The sequence below is a fragment of the Pagrus pagrus genome, assembly GCF_965226575.1.
Source record: "Pagrus pagrus genome assembly, chromosome: 11".
In the NCBI taxonomy this organism is placed as follows: domain Eukaryota; kingdom Metazoa; phylum Chordata; class Actinopteri; order Spariformes; family Sparidae; genus Pagrus; species Pagrus pagrus.
In genome coordinates this window covers 13,648,175-13,668,114 of record NC_140195.1, presented here as the reverse complement: position 1 = coordinate 13,668,114, position 19,940 = coordinate 13,648,175, and the positions used below count along the sequence as shown (strand labels likewise).

Sequence of the window (19,940 nt, the reverse complement as noted above, 5' to 3'; positions counted from 1 at the left end):
TTTTTTCAATAATAATGTAATTTTGTAATGTAATGTAATTTTTGGTGAATATTTTAGTGAAAGGGGGCCATTTTTCATGAAAACCTCGATTGATTTTTTCAATAGCTTCCAGGTCTTTGGACCAATTGAATTGAAATTTCTCCCAAATGTGGTCCTATACTGGCTGAACGAGACACAGCAGTCCTCATTGGATTCTGGTGTAATTTGTATTTTTGGTGAATATTTTAAAGAAAAGCAGCCATTTTCCATGAAAACCTTCGCCGATTTTTTCAATAGCTTCCAGGTCTTTGGACCGATTGACTCAAATTTTCTCCCAAACGTGGTCCTATACTGGCTGAACGAGACACAGCAGTCCCCATTGGATTCGGGTGTAATTTGTATTTTTGGTGAATATTTTAGTGAAAGGGGGCCATTTTTCATGAAAACCTCAGCCGCTTTTTCAATAGCTTCCAGGTCTTTAAGCCAATTGACTCGAAATTCCTCCCAAACGTGGTCCTATACTGGCTGAACGAGACACAGCAGTCCCCATTGGATTCGGGTGTAATTTGCATTTTTGGTGAATATTTTAAAGAAAAGCGGCCATTCTTCATGAAAACCTCGGCAGATTTTTTTCAATAGCTTCCAGGTCTTTGGACCGATTGACTCGAATTTTCTCCCAAACGTGGTACTATACTGGCTGAACAAGACACAGCAGTCCCCATTGGATTCGGGTGTAATTTGTATTTTTGGTGAATATGTCAGTGAAAGGGGGCCATTTTTCATGAAAACCTCGGCCAGTTTTTTCAATAGCTTCCAGGTCTTTGGACCAATTGACTCGAAATTTCTCCCAAACGTGGTCCTATTCTGGTCAGAGGTCAGTCTGATGTTATTAACCAGGGTAAAGTGAGCTGCAGTTTCTCTGAACAAGCACTAGATAGCAGCAATACAATGTTTTATTTCTTTCCAAAGACCTGGCTGAATCTCGTCTCATCAATGGCGTACTTGGTGGTGTGCATTGGAATTGCATTTTATAAAGGTAATATCTGCAAAAACAAAGAGAATGGCAGCATTTATAAACAAAAATAATGTTTTCTGTCTTATCTTAAAATATAGTCACGTACATTTCCTTTGTTCAGATCAAATATGTAGACTGCAAAGCAACCTGTGTTGCAAAAAAAGAGATAAGTTGGTGCATATATTTTGAGGTTTCATATGCATTGCCATTGTCCATTGCCTATATCTAGATTTAAGCCTTTTTCACCTCTGTCAGCATCCGACGGAGGTCAGTAGAGCAGAGGTGCTCCATTGAACCTGTAACCACACACAAGTCACCCAGACCTGGAGGGTGCAGCATGATGAAAAGCTAAACCACTAGAGGTCAGCATAGACAAGATTTTCTAGGTTTGAAAAGTTACTCTTTAAAGATCACCTCCAGACATCAAATTTTCAATTGCCTTATTTAAAGTTCTTAAAATTACAATTTTGCTGAATCAGAATCTATAAATATGCACAAAAGTGGCTTTAATCTATTTAATTTAAAGTATTGATTACACCTGTTATCAGAGTAGCTTGGATCTATAAATATTTCCAGAAAACAGGAGTCAACAACAGGATGTAGATATTAGCAATTATTGTCTTTTTGACTCTGTTGCAACTGTTCTCAAAGTTTGCAGCATTCGATGTTCACTTAAACCCAAGAAAAAGAACACAAACGATCAAGCTGCTGAGCACATCTTTATTTGAAACACAGTATGTGGCAATTAACACACATTTGGCTCATTGGTGCACTTGGCTTATTGTGGATTCATGTTAAGGTGAGTTAAATAGTGATGCAGCAGGTTGGAATTCTTCAGTGTGTGTTTTTTTCTGCTTTATGTGTATGATAGGTTCTGGGTCTCCACTGTCTTGATGTAAAGAGGACCCGACTTTCGCTTCTGCTCCTTGTTAACCGCAACAGCTGTTGGGAAGAGGACAGTAGAAAAATCAATAAAAACTCACACTGCAGGCTGTCATAACAATATAATGCCACTGGTTATACTGGAGTTCAGTTAAAAATACAACACTTACCTTTGGTAGGCACTGTTTGGATGTTGACAATAGAGTCCTGACCAAGTCTGTCGGTGAGAAAACAGGAAATAAACTGTAAGTATTGATCTAAATAATTGTTGTGAAAGGGAACTCCACTGATTTAACATATCAAAGTCTAAAGCCCTAACCATAGGCCTTGGGTAGCCATCGGGGAAGCGTATTTCTTTTCCTGAGATAAAGAGCCGAAGTCACGCCCTTCTAGCGGACCCCATGGGACCTTATTTTGGAAAAACTTTGTATGGTAGTGAATGGAGAAAGACAAATTTTTTTGGTCCCTTACACATATGATGTTTGTCAATTTAAAAGATAATTTTCCAAGTCAAGAAAGTCGCAGTTTGTCAAAATTAAAGTAAAACACTATCTAGTTTTGTGTTAAACCGCTCAGTGAACTACATCGTCTCGCTCAACACACGTCACCGACACCAACATGGCTGCCAACTCAGCACAGAAAAGGTACTAAAAATGATGACAATCACAACAAATCTGGTCATGTTGACAACTGCAGTTATGTGAAAGTGCAGTCTTTCAGTTTTGTGGGCAAGCTCTATACAATGTTTAAGTTACGGGTTTTGGTAACGCCACTAACGCAACTGTTGGCTTTGTAGTCTTCATAATTACATATCTACACAGTCTTATATTTCATTACTTTTATGACAAACTCTGTCTTTCTCAAGTCAAAGAATTATCTAACATCATATGTGTGATTCATGACACATTTCAAATGGGATCGAAAAACTTTTTGTCTTTCTCTATTCTCTACCATACAAAGTTTTTCCGAAATAACATCCCATGCTGCAAACTGGAAGATGCATGAATTTGGCTCTCTACAGCATCCTGCTGTCTCTGACTGGCTTTCTGATATTGTTACCCTAATGTCAACCAATCATCAGTTGTCCTGCCCAAACCTAACCAGGGCCCTGATTCTGTATCTAACCAACGAAGGCAACGGGTACTAACCACCTACTGCTCCAGAGCCTGGAACAGAGATTACATCCTATTTTTATTAATCCTGTCGGTTTAATTAAATCGAGTAATTGGTTCAACAATGCATAGCAGAAATCAGTTTGTTTTCATCTGTGCAATAAGCTCAATGTTGCCCCTTTGCAGCCACTGAATCCTAGCAACTCTCAACAAGTACCACATGGTGTTTTTCGCCCTCCGGCCTCAAGAGGCGGTAATGAGCCCACTACAGGTTGGCGCACCACAGAAATGTGAAGAAGACGCTGCACTAGATAAGCGACAGAAAGTGAGATTTTTGTTTTATCGGAGTGTTTTCACATAGTTTTTTTAGGTTTAACAAAAGAAAAGACTTATAGGTTGAAAACTAAGTGATTAATTTGGTAAATCTCTGTCTTATCGACCGCCCCAACTCCAGTAAGTATTGCTTCCCTGAGGAACATTACTAACGTTACTACTAGCATAACAAATGGTCGTGTTGCATTATGGGTATTGTAGGCGCTATGTTTGTCAAGGAAGACGCATAAAAGATATTTCTAGTTCTGCCTTTTTTTTTTTAAAAAAAAGCTGTCCACTTTGAGTCTGACAATATGTTAAATTGTTTTTGTTCTCAAATTAATGATCATCACCAGGCAAAAGAAAAATTCTAAAAAAGTTATAGCCCAACTTTTTTCTGATAAAAGCCTAAATCAGTGTGTAAGTATGTATACTTCTCTCACCTTCCCTCCTCTCCTTCCAGCAGTTTCCTGTAGGTGGAGATCTCGATGTCCAGGGCCAGCTTGACATTCATGAGCTCCTGGTACTCTCTGAGCTGGCGAGCCATGTCTTGCTTGGCCCTCTGCAGAGCCAGCTCCAGGTCCCTGATGCGAGCCTTGGCATCCGTCACAGCCCCCTCCCCTCGCGCCTCTACTTCAGTTATTTGGTCCTCTAGGTTGGTACGCTGAAAAGAGTGCAGGGATAGATGGTGTAAGCATCCAGTAAGATCTCAGTGTGTCAATCACCCCGTTTTAAATAGAGGATTGGAGATATTTAATCGACAATGTTTCATGTTATTGAAGCCTGTGGTAACAGGCTATTAGACAGTCTGACTGTTAAGAGTTTAATGCTGCCTGAGGAAGAGTTGCTTTTGCTCCTTATTATATAGTTGATTTTCTGCATTTGTTTTTGTACATGATTCTTCACTGACTTTCAGCACCAATCAGCCAAGAAAACTTTATTTGGCAATATTCAAGACCTATCATCAAGTCCAGTTGCCTCTGGCTTTTAACCTGTCAGGGAGCCTATGAACCTTTCACTCACCTGACCCTTTGCAGACATGATCTCATTTTGCAGGCGGGTCATCAGTCGTTTGAGCTCAGATATTTCCCCTTTTGTGCTGTGCAGCTCATTTCCATACTGGTCTGCCTGAGCAGTCATCTGGTCAAACTGGTGTCACCATAGGTCAAACAGAGGAACAAACATACAAGCTTTGTATTAATCAGGTTTGACAAGGGGGGTTCCTGTCAGAAAGACAGGGTTTTCTACTTGATTTATGAGCTTTAGTTCAGTGTAGACCCTGTTCATATTTCTAGCTTTAAAGAAAAACCTTTTTTTTTGTATTTATTAATTTTTTATCTAGATTAATGGTCTTTACTTCTTACCTTGGTCTTGTGCCAGACTTCAGCTTCTTCGCGGCTGCGGGCGGCAATTTCCTCGTACTGAGCCTTAACTTCAGACACGATCTGATCCATGTTCAGGGCACGGGAGTTGTCCATCTGGACCACTACAGAGGTCCCCTTCAGGCTCTCCTGCAGCTCACGCAGCTCCTTTTTTTTGTTAAAACAACACAAACAACAGTAAGAAGCAAATCTTGAGTGCAAAACAAGCTCACATACTGTATATATTTTCCTTGATTTAATATCTTTAACATTTTGAGAAGATTTTAAGTGAATGGTTATGTACCATATCATACAGGTCCTTGAGGAAGTTGAATTCCTCACCAATAGCGAACACCCTGTCGTCTAGATCCACCTTGGACAGATAGCCTGAGTCCACATCCTGCAGTCAGTCAGAAAAAAACAAACAACCTTTTCTCAGTTCTTAAGCTTCTGCATTAAACAGACACTAACGGATTATACAGTTTTGTAGTCGAACAAGGAAAATTATTAGTAGAGAAATTGCTGACAAAACAGTGAATGTAATGAGAGTTAATACAAATGGTTCAGAGCTTAATCTGACTAGTATCTACAATCTATAATAGACATCAAGACTGCATACTTTACCTTCTTAAGCAATACAAACTCATTCTCTGCTTCATTCCTCTTGTTGATCTCATACTCATATCTGAAACAGCCCACAGATATCAGGTTACACATCTGATCACTCACAATATGTCTAAAACACCACTCGAGTTCACAGACTTACAGTAACAGTTGTTCAGTTCCATTCACAAAAATGTCTTACTTTGTCTTGTAGTCGTCCACATGTTTGTGCATGACATCGTTCTCCATGTCAAGTTTGTGTTTGTCATTGTTGATGCACTCCAGCTGTCTCTGCAGGTTGTTGATGTAGGTCCTCAGCATGGGCTCGACGTTAGAGGAGGCGGTGGTCTGTCCCTGCAGCAGATTCCACTTGGTTTCCAGCATTTTGTTCTGCTGTTCCAGGTGTCTTACCTGTGGCACAAGAAGAAAGTACCAAACAAATCAAACAGGTTCTAACATCTTTAACAGAGGTCGTTTAAGTCATTAGCCTTTTAACATCAGAGTTTTTGTGAGATTAATTCTTACCTTATCAATGAATGAGACAAAACGGTTGTTGAGACTCTTGATCTGTTCTTTCTCCTTGGTGCGAACAGCATGGACAGTGGGGTCGATGTCAATATTCAGTGGCGTCAGCAGGCTCCTGTTGATGGTCACGGCTGTAATCGGGGCTGTCTGGATAGTCCCAGTGCTAATCTTGGGGATGGGGTAGGCTCCCATGGACATGCTGCTGAAGCCCCCAGCGGACATGCGCATCCCTGGACGGCTGCTGCGCTTGCTCCTCAGACTCATGGTTGTGCTGTGTGGAGATGGCACTGCTAGAGAGGATGGAGACGTCGTGCAGTGGTTTGAGCTCTGTTGTGCATCTCTCTATCTTTAGGGTGACACTTTATAAGCACGTCTGGGTGTGGCGCGATAGGGAAGTTATGTGGCTCCCCAATGTGGGTAAACCAGTCTGACACATGCCACCTGTTCTCCCACCTACCCCTACTGTAAAAGTTGCATTCTTCTGTTGCTACGCAGGAATTGAGGCTTGCACTGCAGTTTCAGGTGAGCTGTATTTGAGCAATAAATTAAAAGTGTTTTTTCGAGGTAAGCACTCTGCTTACTCTTCAAGGTAAGACAGAGCTGTGATCTATAAAGTCATCAAGAGCTAAAATCTGATAATAAATTAAAGCATGTGTGGAATCAGCTGATAGATCTGTCGGGCTCTAGTAAAAAAGCAAATGAGGGGAGTTGTTTAACTTTAAGGATTGTCACAAGTTCTTCATGAAAAGTTAAGACCACAGAAGAAGAAAAAAACCCATCAGTTTTGTTTTATTTTGTTTTTTTGTGTCACTGTCATAAACATCCATCATACAAACACACACAAACCCTGTCAGCCCCTCAAATATTATAAAACCATGTAAGATAAACTGGTTTGGGTGAATCACAAATGTATTTATAAGTGAATCTTTTCAGAGATTATCACAATATTGTAAAGTTTGTGAGATATGTGGTGGTTTTCAAACCTATCCCTGTCTGATAACAGTAAGGATCACTGAGAAAAGTAGATGAAGTCAAGTTGGAATTGTTGCTACAAATATATTTTGCTGCATTTGCTTCAACTTTTTGATTTATGATCGTAACTGACAGCTTGTTCTAAATGAAAAAACGGGTTGTCTTCTTGATGTCAAACAGTCTTTGTAATCCATTCAAAAGCTCCCCCTCCCTCTTCTGAGTCTGATGATGCAATCATCACCTCCCTATGAAAAAACAACAAAGAGTAAGTCTCTCATACAACCAGGTTGCTGTTTATTCTGGAGGTTTGTCACGGCTGTGTGCCACTGAAGCTGTTCCACCGACACAACATCAATACATAAGGTGAGTGAAGTTGAGAGGAAGACTTTTGAAAGACTTTCTGTATATTTAAATCAATACTGATTAAGTTACGTATTTGAAATCTCTTTATCAGCTCCTGTCAGATATGAAGATTGCTTCGTTCAACGTGCAGAGATTTGGGCTGGCGAAAGTCTCAGATCCAGACGTCCTGTCAACTCTGGTTAAGGTGAAACAGTCGAAACATTCAAAGCATCAGGCGGTTAATTTCAACTCAGACGTTAATAACAAGGGTTTGGGGAATGTGTGGTTCGAGTCATTGATAAGATATTTGGGAGGCAGCCAAGAGGAGTACAACAACAGTTGACAAGAAAAACATTGTGTTGTGTAGTGTAAAATGTGAAAAATATTTGTGGTACCTTTTAATTATGTCTTTGATGTGGCTGTCACAAGTTCACAGGGCAAAGAAAGCCTTGAATGTCACACATTTCCTCAGAGACTGAACTGTTCTTTGTTTTCTCAAAAATTCACACATGAAATCCTTTTCTTTGTGCAGATTGTGTCTCGTTACGACCTCGTACTGATTCTAGAGGTGGTCGATGTGAGCGGAGCGTCTGTTAAAGTCTTTCTGAAAGAACTGAACAGGTGAGTTTACATTTGTTACGTCCGAATGAAGCAAAGATTGTTGCTTTTTACTAAATGTGTGCTTACTTTGACTGTTGTATGCCATTTCAGAGTCAACCCAACCCATCACTATGCTCTGCAGCTCAGCAGCCGCCTGGGAAGGAACAGATACAAGGAACAGTTTTTGTTCCTGTACAGGTAAGATCAAATCAAATCACCAGACTGTAATATTTTTTGTACTGTTATCATCAAACAGCTGCACTAAAAAGCCATTATTGTCCTGTTGAAAGGGATGATGTTGTCGACCTGATTGACTGCTATCAATATGAAGACAACCAGGTGAACGACATGGATGCTTTTGCCAGGGAGCCGTATATCCTCCACTTCAAGCCACGAAACACAGGTCAGTCCCTGCACTTAACTGGAGTTTAAAGGATAAGTTCACCCAAAAATGAAAATTCAGTCGTTATCATTCTCCTAAACAAATGAAGTAGATGGGACACAAAACAAGACATAAAATGGGTCCATACAACTTGTAAACTGTAATCCAAGTCTCTGGAAGCCTTAGGATCCCAAATTGATCTCAAAAGATGTTATTTACACCCTTATTAAAGCTGCAAACTTCACTTTAGCTGCTAAGCTAAAAGCGTTAGCATATACCCTTTCTGAAGTTGGTGCGTGGGCTTAACCCCATGTCGAGGGTGTGGATAACGTCTTTTCAAATCAAAATGGGATCTCAGAGCTTTTGAAAACTTGGATTACTCTGGACGAGCTGTATGGAGCCATTTTTTGTTTTTTTTGGTTGTTTTTTTACATTTTAAAATGAGTCCCCTGCTGGGTGAACTTATCCTTTAGCGAATAACAGGGACTTCTGGATATAATTGTGTTTGTTGATTTTATTATCAGTCGGTTGTTATAGACAATGTAACTGCTGCTGTCTGTGGTATGAGTCATGTCTATATATGGACCTGTTTGTTTTGCTAAGCTGAATGAGACTGATGTAGAAGGAGCAGAGGGCAGGTTTATCAAGTTGAGTCAGTCTGTGTTTTCTGCTTGAATACATGTTGAAGTTGTAATGGCGGGGCAAGTTATTGGAGATGAGCATTCGTAGTTGACAGGATTGTTTTGGTTTGCAGTGCTGAAGGATATAGTGCTGATCCCGGTCCACACCAAACCAGGGGAGTCGGAGAAAGAGCTAGATGAGCTGTACGAAGTCTTCCTGGCAGTTAAAGACAAATGGAAAACTGATGTGAGTTGCATCAGTGTTTCACCTGAAAGGAACACTTTAATGAGTTCATGCTATATATTAAAACTAGATTTAACACCACATATAGTTCTTTGGGTTGATTTCTCTGTATTTCCACATCCCACCAAATCACTCGAGTACTAAAATACCATTTCTGATTTGTTTCCTAGAACATAATGATCCTGGGGGATTTCAACGCAGATGGTGCCTATGTCACCCATAAGGAAATGAAAGCGATCCGTATTCGCAGCGACAAGAATTTCCACTGGCTGATTGGGGATGATGTTGACACCACCGCAAATACATCAAACGAACACACCTACGACCGGCATGTTCACATTCATAAACTCCATTCATGCAAATCCAGAGAGGATGTTTTTTTCAGAAACTGTACATGCTGTCAAGTGAATTAATGATTTCTATGTTTCTCTCACAGGATTGTTGTGTATGGAGAAGATATGCTGGCAGCCATTGTGCCGAACTCAGCCAAGCCTTTCAACTTTCACAAAGAGTTCACGATGACTGAAGAAAAGGTGAGTTGTCCCTCATACCTAGAATGTTACACATATGTATGCTCTTGTATGGCTTTTTTCAGTGTCCTCCTTTGTGGGAACATTCGTCATTCAGTGTTTGCGCCTTTCCCCAGGCCCTGAGGGTGAGCGACCACTACCCTGTCGAGGTAGAGTTATGTAAAGCTCCTCCTTTCTGGGCGGTAAGTAGCTACCAAAGACGTGACAGCGTTGATACCCAGCGAGCATCAGACAACAGAGCTGTCACAGGTGAAGAGCAAAACTGTAATTTACTCTTTCCTGTCACAGATAGACACTAAGTATTTAAGACATGAGCAGACGTACTTGTACTAGATGTTTTGTTCTTTGACATTTTTACAGTGCAGTGCTGCGTCTTTGAATAACAGCAGGGTAGCTAATAATGAGAAGGAATGCTTATAATTTTACGGTGTTTCTTATCAGTTCATTTTACAGCTCAACTTAAAGGTTTTACTTTCTCCCCCCTTTTTTTAAAAAGCACATGCTTTAAACGTGGGACTTCCCACTCTGGCGATTGACCACAGATACTGTTGAGGAAACAATAACTCAGTTTTAAATTACAGGGCTTAGGGTTAGTTTTCATGACATTCTTTATTTTTCTTTAAATCAAAAACCAATTATAAACTGATCCCATTGTCAAGTAATGTCTGTGTGTCTAAAGCCTGATGTAGCTTATAACTTTGTACCATAGACCTCTATTCTGACCTACAAAGACGAAACACATAAACATAACATAAAACCAGTGGGATCCATAATGACAGAGTGAGGGCACCCTGGCTAGTTAAGGCTAGTTGTAAGAAAACCATTTTGATGCTCTTAGTTTTTACCACTTTAATAAGACATTAGATAAATCTAATCTTAGTGAATAAAAAAAATGGCAAAGACAAGGTTGTATTATTCACTACCCTCTATATACTGGACTGTATAGTGAGTTCACCATCTTGTGGTGCTGTCTGAATGTGTAGTGTGAATTATCATACCCTGTATAGTTGACTTGAAGTGTAACCGATGGTCACTAATCAAGCATTTTAGACCATCATGCATTAGTCGTTCCCTCAACAAAAGGCTTATGGGATTTTTAAATTGGATTTTCGAATATTGCCAAAAATGAGCTCTGTGACCACGGACCTTATTTCAGGCATTTAACCAAAAACCAATTCAGAAAACTCATAGACTTTAAGACAAGGGAACCGGAAGTACAAAAATGCTAACCGATTTCTGGGTTTTAGGACTACAAACTACAGCACTATATACAATTTAATATGCCAGACTATGGCAAGAAAAGAAATTGTAACATGCCACAAATCTGACTGAATAATCACTGTGTCACGGTGCTTTCCCCCCTTAGAAGTTGAATTAAAAATACACCTATTTGACAATTCTTTCAATTGGCATTTATTACATATTGTTAAATGACTAATTTTGTATGTTTTTGTGTGTTATTCCACTTATAGAGAGTTTGCACGCTGATGTGATGAAACTGCAGAAGGAAAACCTCCTGCTGGAGCGAGAGAAACTTCAGCTTCAGATCTTATTGTTAAAACAGCGGCTTGCCAACTGAACAAATGACCAGAATAACTAAAAAATGTTGTTATAGCTAAGTTATTGTATGTTCTTTCAGAATGCATATTGCAAATAAATACATAAGGCTTTCATACACATTAGTTGCCATTTCATTGTTATTTTAATTATGTAAAAAGCACTGATATGACACAGTATGTGGTTTGTACTTGTCTGACCCCAGTGAGAGAGCAATTTGAGGCAGAATGTGTATAGCATTTTTAAATATGTCAAATGTGGCAATTAAACATGTTATTATTACTTGTTTTTAACATTTTGATGGAACCAAAAGAAAACCAAAAAGAGTAATGAAAGATGAGGTATTTTGATGTAGTTTTATCGTTGTAAACAGCCGGTGACACATCTTAGGTCGATAAAGCAGTGACGTTGCTGCGTTCACGTGAGCTCGGATTTTCCACTTCCTGTAGCTGTTATTATGAGCTGCTACTCCTGCAAGTGACATGCCTGCTGTGTGAAACGACAGCTGATTCGCCTTATTAAATCAATGTTTGTACTGTTCATGTCCATTCGATGTAAATAACTTGTATGTTGGATGAGGATGATGTACGTCCGCCGTCTTGTGAAGCGTCGTCAGTTTACCGATATTCTCCGCGACAAGTGAAGCAGACATCGCCTAGTCACATGACCGCCGGACCTCTTCGACCAAAACAGTGAAGACCCGACCGAGCCTGTCAACAACTGTGCAAGAAGAGGGTGTGCCAGCAAGAACACGAACTTCTCACTTCTCACCGAGCAGACTCTGAAGCTTCGCCGAACCATCGTCCACCTGTCCGGCAGACAGGCCGTCTCAATGCATTACAGAGGACCGAAAACACCGCGGGGATCATGGACGTGTACGACTTGTTTTCTAGTTGCAGAAAGGGCGACATTTGTAGAGTCAGGTAACCAACGGCTCAGCTGACGTTGTTTTTGGCTTGGTTGTCTCTGCGTGTGTGCTAAAAGCTCATTTAACTCACTTTACATGGCTACAGCAATGTTGTCAATTCCTGCTGTGCTCATTAATATGAAAACATTAGCCTACAATTATTTATTTGGCCTGCTCTGGACTGCTGTCCGGAGCTAAACCCACTTCTAACTGCGGTGTTTTGGTAAATAAATGGGAGGTAAACACGGAAGGCAGGGTTGCTAACATTAGCTTTGATGAGCCAGCTGGTAACTTTAGCTAACATGTAGGTCAGCTGCTCAGTTTCCAGATGCAACGTAAGATAACTTGGCATGTTGTAGTCCTGTCAGTGTCAGATGCTTAACAGGAGGATATGTGGAGTATTTGCTGCTGCCAGCTATGCAGCTTTTAGATGTTGACTTTGGTATGACATGTCCTCTGCTGTGGGACAGACAGGTGTGTCCTGCTGTTTATGAAAGACCTGTAATCATAGTCAAGACAAGTCATAGCAAGTCAAAACTTTACCAGCTTAACTCAGTCCCAGACTGCAGTGTACATTTCTGCAGCACTGGAGGCTATGACACGTTATATATGTCAAATCAGTTAAAAAGTGTTTCAGTTAATGTCCTGATGAAAACATAGTTTGCACAGCAATACTTGTTTCAGCATCAGTGGAGCTGCAAGTTGAAATTTAAGTGTCAATTATGTTGATAATTGATTAATCGAGGCATTTTTCATGCCAAAATATTAAACGTTTGCAGGGTCCAGCTTCTTCAAGGGGCACTATGTAGTTTTAATCAGAAGAGAAAGATCTTCATTGAATGATATTTTTAATGCCTAAAAAAAACAAGTAAACAAACTCTCTTTGTTTTCATGACTGAATAAACAAACTGTTTCATACTGTTTTACTTTGTTTATATTTGGCGGACCCTGCCACTTTTCTAGCTTCCAAAAGTGTTCTGGGACCTGATTTTCCTCTGAGAACAGCTTGTTTATTCAGTTATGGAAAATAAACCAATATTTCTGAGTTTGTATTATTACCTCATTAATATTGTAAATATAAAAATTCTGAGTTTGACTTTCTCTTTCAAAACTATACAGAGCACCTTTAAATGTGAGGATTTGCTGCTTTTCTACATCAGATATGTATAATGTATTATCAACACTTGACATACAACACATAACAAAACAAAACATATGTTATTATAAAAAAAACATACATTTATATACATTTAAAAGTCAGTCAGCGCTCTACATAGAGTACATTTAGGTAGAATATGAATTAAAAATCAACTTATAGATGATGTTTTGAATAAATGTGCTCCACCACAGCACTGTAACCACTCATTTGTTTTCTTTCCTCTCTAAGATACCTTGTTGAACAGAGAGATGTGGACCTCAATGTAAGAGATAAATGGGACAGCACCCCGTTGTAAGTACCAGTTAGTCAAACAGTCTACTTCTATGGCTACCACTGCATCATTATCCTAACAGGTTAACACATGAGTGTTGTGTTGTCTCTTTTGTTTCAGGTATTATGCTTGTCTCTGTGGCCATGAGGAGGTGGTCCAGTACCTGTTGGCTAGTGGTAAGGCTATCATTTTACTGGCTGACTGGAAGTAATGCTAGCATAAGAAATGTTAAAACTGTTCTAGTTTGATGTCACTATGATGGCACTGAAATGTTCTGTAGTGTAATTGTAGACTTTTAAAATATATCTTTGCTTTCAGGTGCCAAGTGTGAAGCCAACACGTTCGATGGCGAGAGGTGTATGTATGGCTGTCTGAACGACTCCGTAAGACGCCTGCTCAAAGAATATAAGTGTGTCAGCATCCGTGCGATGCAGCGGGATGATTTTAACTACTTCCTGCACATGTGAGGGTCATTCCTTTACACAGTTGTTTTAGTAGCAGGAAATTGAGCACGGTATAGCATCTTTACAGTTTGCTGTCTAATCCAATCGTTTGTGTGTACACGCTTCAGGTTGTTGGAACAGGGTCAACACAGCGACGTCAAGTTTTTGGTCCACGGACAAATATTCACGGCCCACCGATGTGTTCTCAGCGCACGCTCGGAGTACTTCACTGACATGTTTGAGAGCAAATGGAAAGGGAAGAACCTGATCACCCTCAAACACCCTTTGGTAGATAAAACATGAATTGTGGTTAATTGATTTTTTTGTTGCTGTGTGCTGTTTGATGGGCATGTTTAATATACAAAAATACAGGCATATGTGTTTATACTGGTATGGATAACCGTGGTTCTGATTTCAGGTCAACCCTGCAGCCTTTGGAGCCATCCTGCAATATTTCTACACAGGTGGGTGTGTGTTCGAACTGCATATATTCTACTTTTTCTTGCTGTAATTATGCCTCCTGTTCATACTGGCCTGTAAAGAGACCCCATCCTTATGTAAGAGATGGTGGACAAAAATCCACATTTCATTTTCTTTGCAATATACATTCCAGTTTAAACAAAATGTATCCATCCAAAGTTAGTCTTTTTTATACCAAATCCCTGCAATTTGTTTCTGTCCCTCCACTGCAGCTGAGCAAGGAAACATTTTTGCATTAAAGATATTGTAACTCTGCATTTTCCCATCTTAATTTGATAAAGTCAAACTGGACTGCTAGAGCATCATATTAAGTCAAGCTGACCTTTGGAATGCATCTAATTGAATGGGAGTTTTTTTTAAGGTTTTAAGACGCACTTGAAAAAATATGCTTTTAATGAGGAATGCTAGCAAGCCAGTTATGCAAGCTTACTGGCCTTAACCAAGCCCCCTGGAAGTGTGCTGGGCTTTGAAGCCAATTTGACATAGTAGCCAATCTGTGACCCAAAAAGACTTTGCCCATAATCTTACATTGTGAAGGAAGCAGATGTTAAATGGTGGATACTTTTTTTTTTTTGAGCATCACAACCCCCGCAAAATGACTCACGATCATAAGTTAATCCATTTGGACTGGTAGCATTTGGAAAGTCTAGAAGAGCTGCACAATTAAATAATTTTATCCCCATTCAAGTTAGTCGAGAGCTCAACTGAAAGTCCCTGTGGCCCAAAAAGCGTTTTCCCCTTAAATCCCGTTTAAAAAAAGAGAGGTCTGTAAAACTGTTGACATGACACCTCAAACTGCAAACAAGGTAAACTATGACTCTTTTCCTTTATCTGCTTTCGATCAGTTGAGGTTGCATATTTGTAAAACTGTCTCGGAGCCAAGGAAAGGGATTAAAAAATCTGTGGCGTCATCACAATGTCAAGTCTCTGGGCCTCGCAGGAACTTGTGGGCAAGGCCAGCGGGCGACCAATTGTCACATGACTGACCAGGCGCCATGTTTGTGTTCACTATCTAGTTCTATTATAAATCATGTTTATGTGCCACTAAAGCAGCTTTCATAGGAATAAATGGGGCTTTGCTTCTGACACTGTTTCTAGTTCTTATGATACTGTATGTCCATGGCTTTAACACAGGGTCTAAAGTAGGAGGCTGTATTTCAAAAGAATACTAGATACTGAGCATTAAGTCCAATATCTTGAACACATTTAATGCAGTCATGTAATTTTTCATAGCATACACACAACCATGCTCATACTGGTTTACTGTATGTGTGCTCCTGTTCAGGAAAAGATGCAGTGAAATAAAAACGTGAGTGTAAAAGGTCCCAACTCATTTTTCATTTTTATACAGGACGAATGGATATTGATATAAGCCTTGTGGAGGACTCAAGACGACTGGCTAAACAGTGCAAAATGGCAGATCTCATAGAGGCCCTGGAGAATAAATGCAAACAGGTGTATGAATTTGGTAAGACACTACTCTTGGTTCACATTTACACTTCTCATATATGTTATGTAATAGACACAGCTTGTCAACCAGTCTAATTAAACCTTCTTTTCCGGAGCTTGGTTTGACTTTTGTTTTTCACATCTGTCTGACATCTGTCTGTTTGTTTTTTTTTAATTTATTTTATTTCCTCATACCAGTGTCGAACAAGCCAGGAATCTGTGTGAAGGTTCTCAGCCTGGAGCCTCAGACCTGTCAACTTCAGGAGGAAATGGCTCAGTTAGCAGACTGTGCACTTCCCACTGAACTAAGAGTAAGGACATGAAAAATCAAGGAAATTAAACTGTATAACAGTGTATATGAGCCCATGTTGACTTTTTCTGTTGATTCTCCCAAGGTTGGATTTGGAGAACTTCCCTTTAACAGAGTCGACCGCTTCCCCACTTATCCTGACATCTGCTTCAGGGTCGATGGTTACGATTTCTTGTGTCATAAGGTACGAATTGCAAGCTCACACACCATTCCTCAGTCACAATACAAACCCACCCATCCTGTCACTCAAGTGGATATTAGAGCTTTACCGTTTGTGTCCCCAGGCATTTTTCTGTGGACGCAGTGATTATTTTAAAGCCTTACTGGAGGACCACTTCAGTGAAGGAGAGCTGCTGCAGTCCCAGCCCAGCACCCCAGTCATTACTTTACACAACATTTCCCATGATATATTTATCCACATCATGTATTACATCTACACCGATTACACAGAGGTGAGTGCACATTTTCTGTCTGACATGAATTTGTGAAATTGTTTATCAGGGATACAAACTAAAAGAAAAAAAACAAACAGTTGCTCGACAGTCTACCAGTCAAGGAGTTGTAAAAAGATAGTGAAACAGAACACCTTTACAGACCAGTTAGTGACAAACTGGTTTCCTTCTGCCTGGCATGAACCTGTAAAAAATAAGCGTGTGAAGGCTCAGGGGTGCTCTTTCACAAGTTTAAACCTAAAGCAGCTACAATTAATATGAACAACAACCCAATGTAGTTTTATTTATTTTTGCACAATTAAAAAAAAAAACACAAAATGACAAAGATAACAAATAATACACATTGCAGGAAGAGAAAAAACCTGGTGGGCTTATTTGAAGCCTTCACCAAATACAGTAATGTTAACATATCACAAAGTTATAGAAATTACATGATTAACGTACAGGAAATTAATTAATTAAACATAACGTAGCATATCATTTTGGTTCTCCAGCCCGCATCTTTACTGTTTTGATTCAGTCTCACCCCATGCAACTGAATGCACACCCTTAAAAAAACCTTTTTGTCTTCAGATTTTCTCATTCTGACATGTTTGCATCCTTCATCTATGTGACAAACAAAATATTTACTTTACATTGGATGGGACCAACCTCATGTAGAAAAAGCAAGAAAAGACGCAGCTCAGTCGTAAGGATAATGCATTGGAGAAAGAGTGTGTGTGTACACATGTTGATATCAGTGTCCATATCCAATTAAACTTAAATTTCGGAGTAGTGCGAATTGTTTTGATTAGGACAGTCTGCCTGAACAGTTTCCATTAGGATGGTGACTTTTTTGGTACCACAGTATCAAAGATCTGAACAAGAATTAATAAGCCAGTAAACTGGTTTCACTTTGAGGTTAAAGGGACCACAGGGCACATGAAACCCCTTTAATAATATTAGTAATGTGACATGAATGCTAATCATTATTGTCTGACAGCTGACTGGATGTTCTTTTATGTCCAGCCAACAACAGAGAACGTGTATGACTTGCTGTGCGTAGCTGACATGTATCTGCTGTCGGGGCTGAAGCGCCTCTGTGGGAAGACGCTCGCTAAGACTATATGTGAGGACAACATTGTGTTCATGTGGAAGACTGCAAAGCTTTTCCGTCTGTCTCGGCTGGAGGACCACTGCGCAGAGTTCATGGCCAAGATAATTGATCAGGTGAGTGTCCGTGTCTCTGTGTCGACAGTAGATGGTGGGTTGATTTTGATAACAAGAGAGTATTGGAGCCAAAACAAATTGTCTCTCTGTGCTCCCACCTCCTTGTAATTTTGTAGCTTAGCATTTGTATCATCTTTTTGTAGTCCCCATTTGTCCTTTCAGATGTCTGCTAACATTTCCTGATTTTGCTGCTTCAAAATAAAGCCTTTAAATAACAAAATAACAGGAGACTTATATTGTGAAGAATTTATAGGAAACAAAACTTGTTTACAACCAAATAAGCGGAGCTTTGTTAGCGGCTATTCTTTGATGATAGACAAATCAAGTCATGCGCAGCCAGCACATGTGTATGGAAAAGCACCAATAGAGGGTCTAGATTCTAAAAAAAATACACAAACTGAGCTTGTCGGTTATGAACTAGTTAATGAAATGTCTGCTGTTGGTTTTAAGTCATGTTTAACTGCATCACAACTCATAATACATCAAAACCAGATCAATAAAGTGGATTACAAAAGCAGCATAAAGAGCCTAAACAAGTAAAAATACACTAGTCACGAGAAGTTTGCCACTGAAGTATCACTACCATTATACCAAAGGTTACAGTAAGACGGACCTCTGACGTTATATAATCATTTGGTGTTGTATGTATTGAGCTGAGGTCGAAACCCATCCTGTGTTACCTGTCTAACCTGTCTGTTGCAGCTAGTGGAGCAGGCCGAGTTTGCCGAGATCATCAAAGAGGACGCTGAGACGGTAGAGCAGCGACATGCAACCGACTCTGTCCCCCTGGTGGACGACATCCGCTACCACATCGCCAGCAATGTGCAGACTTACAGCGCCATCGGGGAGGCCAATCAGAAGCTGGATGCCCTGGAAGAGCTGCTCTGCAGCATTAATCTTGACTGCTGAGGGGTCGGCAGGGTGTGGTTTGTGGCTGCAGCTACTGCAGAGTTTGAGGATTTTAAGGTGGGTGATTTGGAAGGGGGCGTGATGCAAAAGTCTGTGGTCAGAAAACATATGCATCTATATGTTTGTAGGTTTTATTAACAGCATAATGTAAAGAATATATATTTTCAAAGAATGCTCTTATGTTACAGGGAAATATTCAGAGAAAGCTGTGTTTGTTTTATTCAGAGTTTCTTTGAATGAGATTTGCTAAAAGATATTGGCAGTTAAGGTTTTGAGGGAGCTGTGGATTATGTACTTACAACAAAATATCGCTCAATTGCGCATGTTTGAATTTACTTTTGGAATTATTTGAAGCTGGTAGATTTTAGACTACCTGCTGATTTGGCTCTTTTTAAATGTACTTTTGCCCAATAAGGTTCAGCACCAGCCCTCACATGGAACACATGGCATTTTATTTTTATGCTCAAACAAAGCTAAACAAGTACTTGCTTATATACTGGCACGCACTTGAAGACTATGTGTAAAAAGACGAACAGCACATTACGCTACTTCATCCAAAAGAATATTTTGAACATCTAACTTCATATTTGAAGTTACATAGATTATAATTTTACAATATAATTCATGTGCAGAAGCATGCAACTTTTATGTTGGATATGGTGGAAATGCTTCTGCTTACTGTTCGACCTGTAACATTCCTCTACCGTGAACACTTATCTGACGTACCTTATTCCTGTCCTTTTGTTTGAACTTGAAACGAAAAGATATATTTTGTGCTGTCTTGTATGACAGCGAACCTTTCTTGCCTCGTGTGTGCGCAAGAAAGTAAAGCTGTTACAAAATTGTTTGCATGTAAAATCCACCATCAACAGAGGAAATTTGTTTTTATTTATTTCAAAATATCTCCCATTACTCAGTCTCAACCTGCTTTTATAAAAGTAGATATATTACTGCTTTTGGTTTTGGCAATTAAACGTGGTATTGCAAGCACGAGTGGTGTCTTATTCAGCATATCACATGAACTTTGAGTGTATTCATGAAATTGATTTGCTTTTACTTCCTTTATAATTCTTCATGACATTTTTGGAAAGCAGCAAGGTTCTAGGGATGGCAATGTGAGCCTGTGGGTCCGTCCACCACTTTGGTCCAGACTGAAATATCCCAACCAGTAGAAAGATTACCATAATATTTAATACAGAGAGTCATGGTTCTGAATGTCTGCATGATTTATGATGACTCTGATGATCCTTTTGACATCAAAGTCAAGTGCAATCAAGTCACAAGTTGTATCAAGTTTGAAGTAAAGTAAAAAAAA

General features: G+C 39.7%; 3 protein-coding genes across 4 annotated transcripts; 2 read left to right on the top strand and 1 right to left on the bottom strand.

The window, feature by feature from the left end:
• Nucleotides 1–1,748: 1,748 nt before the first annotated feature.
• Nucleotides 1,749–6,089, bottom strand: LOC311265607 (intermediate filament protein ON3-like). Its single transcript, XM_084367447.1, has 9 exons — nucleotides 5,790–6,089; nucleotides 5,467–5,675; nucleotides 5,286–5,346; nucleotides 4,966–5,061; nucleotides 4,665–4,829; nucleotides 4,324–4,449; nucleotides 3,744–3,964; nucleotides 2,047–2,093; nucleotides 1,749–1,936 (listed from the first exon to the last, which is right to left on the bottom strand). The coding sequence occupies exons 1-9, from the start codon at nucleotides 6,051–6,053 to the stop codon at nucleotides 1,851–1,853; spliced, it is 1,275 nt and encodes a 424-aa protein (XP_084223573.1). The 5' UTR covers nucleotides 6,054–6,089; the 3' UTR covers nucleotides 1,749–1,850.
• A 983-nt stretch (nucleotides 6,090–7,072) lies between these two features.
• Nucleotides 7,073–11,131, top strand: LOC311264920 (deoxyribonuclease gamma-like). 2 transcript variants are annotated; one of them, XM_084366128.1, is made up of 10 exons: nucleotides 7,073–7,124; nucleotides 7,216–7,308; nucleotides 7,636–7,724; nucleotides 7,815–7,901; nucleotides 7,994–8,106; nucleotides 8,840–8,952; nucleotides 9,120–9,277; nucleotides 9,386–9,482; nucleotides 9,596–9,728; nucleotides 10,952–11,131. In XM_084366128.1, exons 2-10 carry the CDS (start codon nucleotides 7,228–7,230, stop codon nucleotides 11,056–11,058), a joined length of 978 nt encoding a protein of 325 aa, XP_084222254.1. In that variant the 5' UTR covers nucleotides 7,073–7,124; nucleotides 7,216–7,227; the 3' UTR covers nucleotides 11,059–11,131. The 2 variants fall into 2 exon arrangements, with proteins under 2 accessions (XP_084222254.1, XP_084222255.1); XM_084366129.1 differs by having other exon boundaries at nucleotides 9,596–9,661; nucleotides 10,952–11,070.
• Nucleotides 11,132–11,710: 579 nt separating this feature from the next.
• Nucleotides 11,711–19,615, top strand: abtb1 (ankyrin repeat and BTB (POZ) domain containing 1). Its single transcript, XM_084367558.1, has 12 exons — nucleotides 11,711–11,959; nucleotides 13,331–13,393; nucleotides 13,494–13,549; nucleotides 13,692–13,836; nucleotides 13,945–14,104; nucleotides 14,235–14,280; nucleotides 15,648–15,764; nucleotides 15,944–16,056; nucleotides 16,141–16,239; nucleotides 16,340–16,507; nucleotides 17,516–17,716; nucleotides 18,419–19,615. The coding sequence occupies exons 1-12, from the start codon at nucleotides 11,904–11,906 to the stop codon at nucleotides 18,623–18,625; spliced, it is 1,431 nt and encodes a 476-aa protein (XP_084223684.1). The 5' UTR covers nucleotides 11,711–11,903; the 3' UTR covers nucleotides 18,626–19,615.
• Nucleotides 19,616–19,940: the final 325 nt, after the last annotated feature.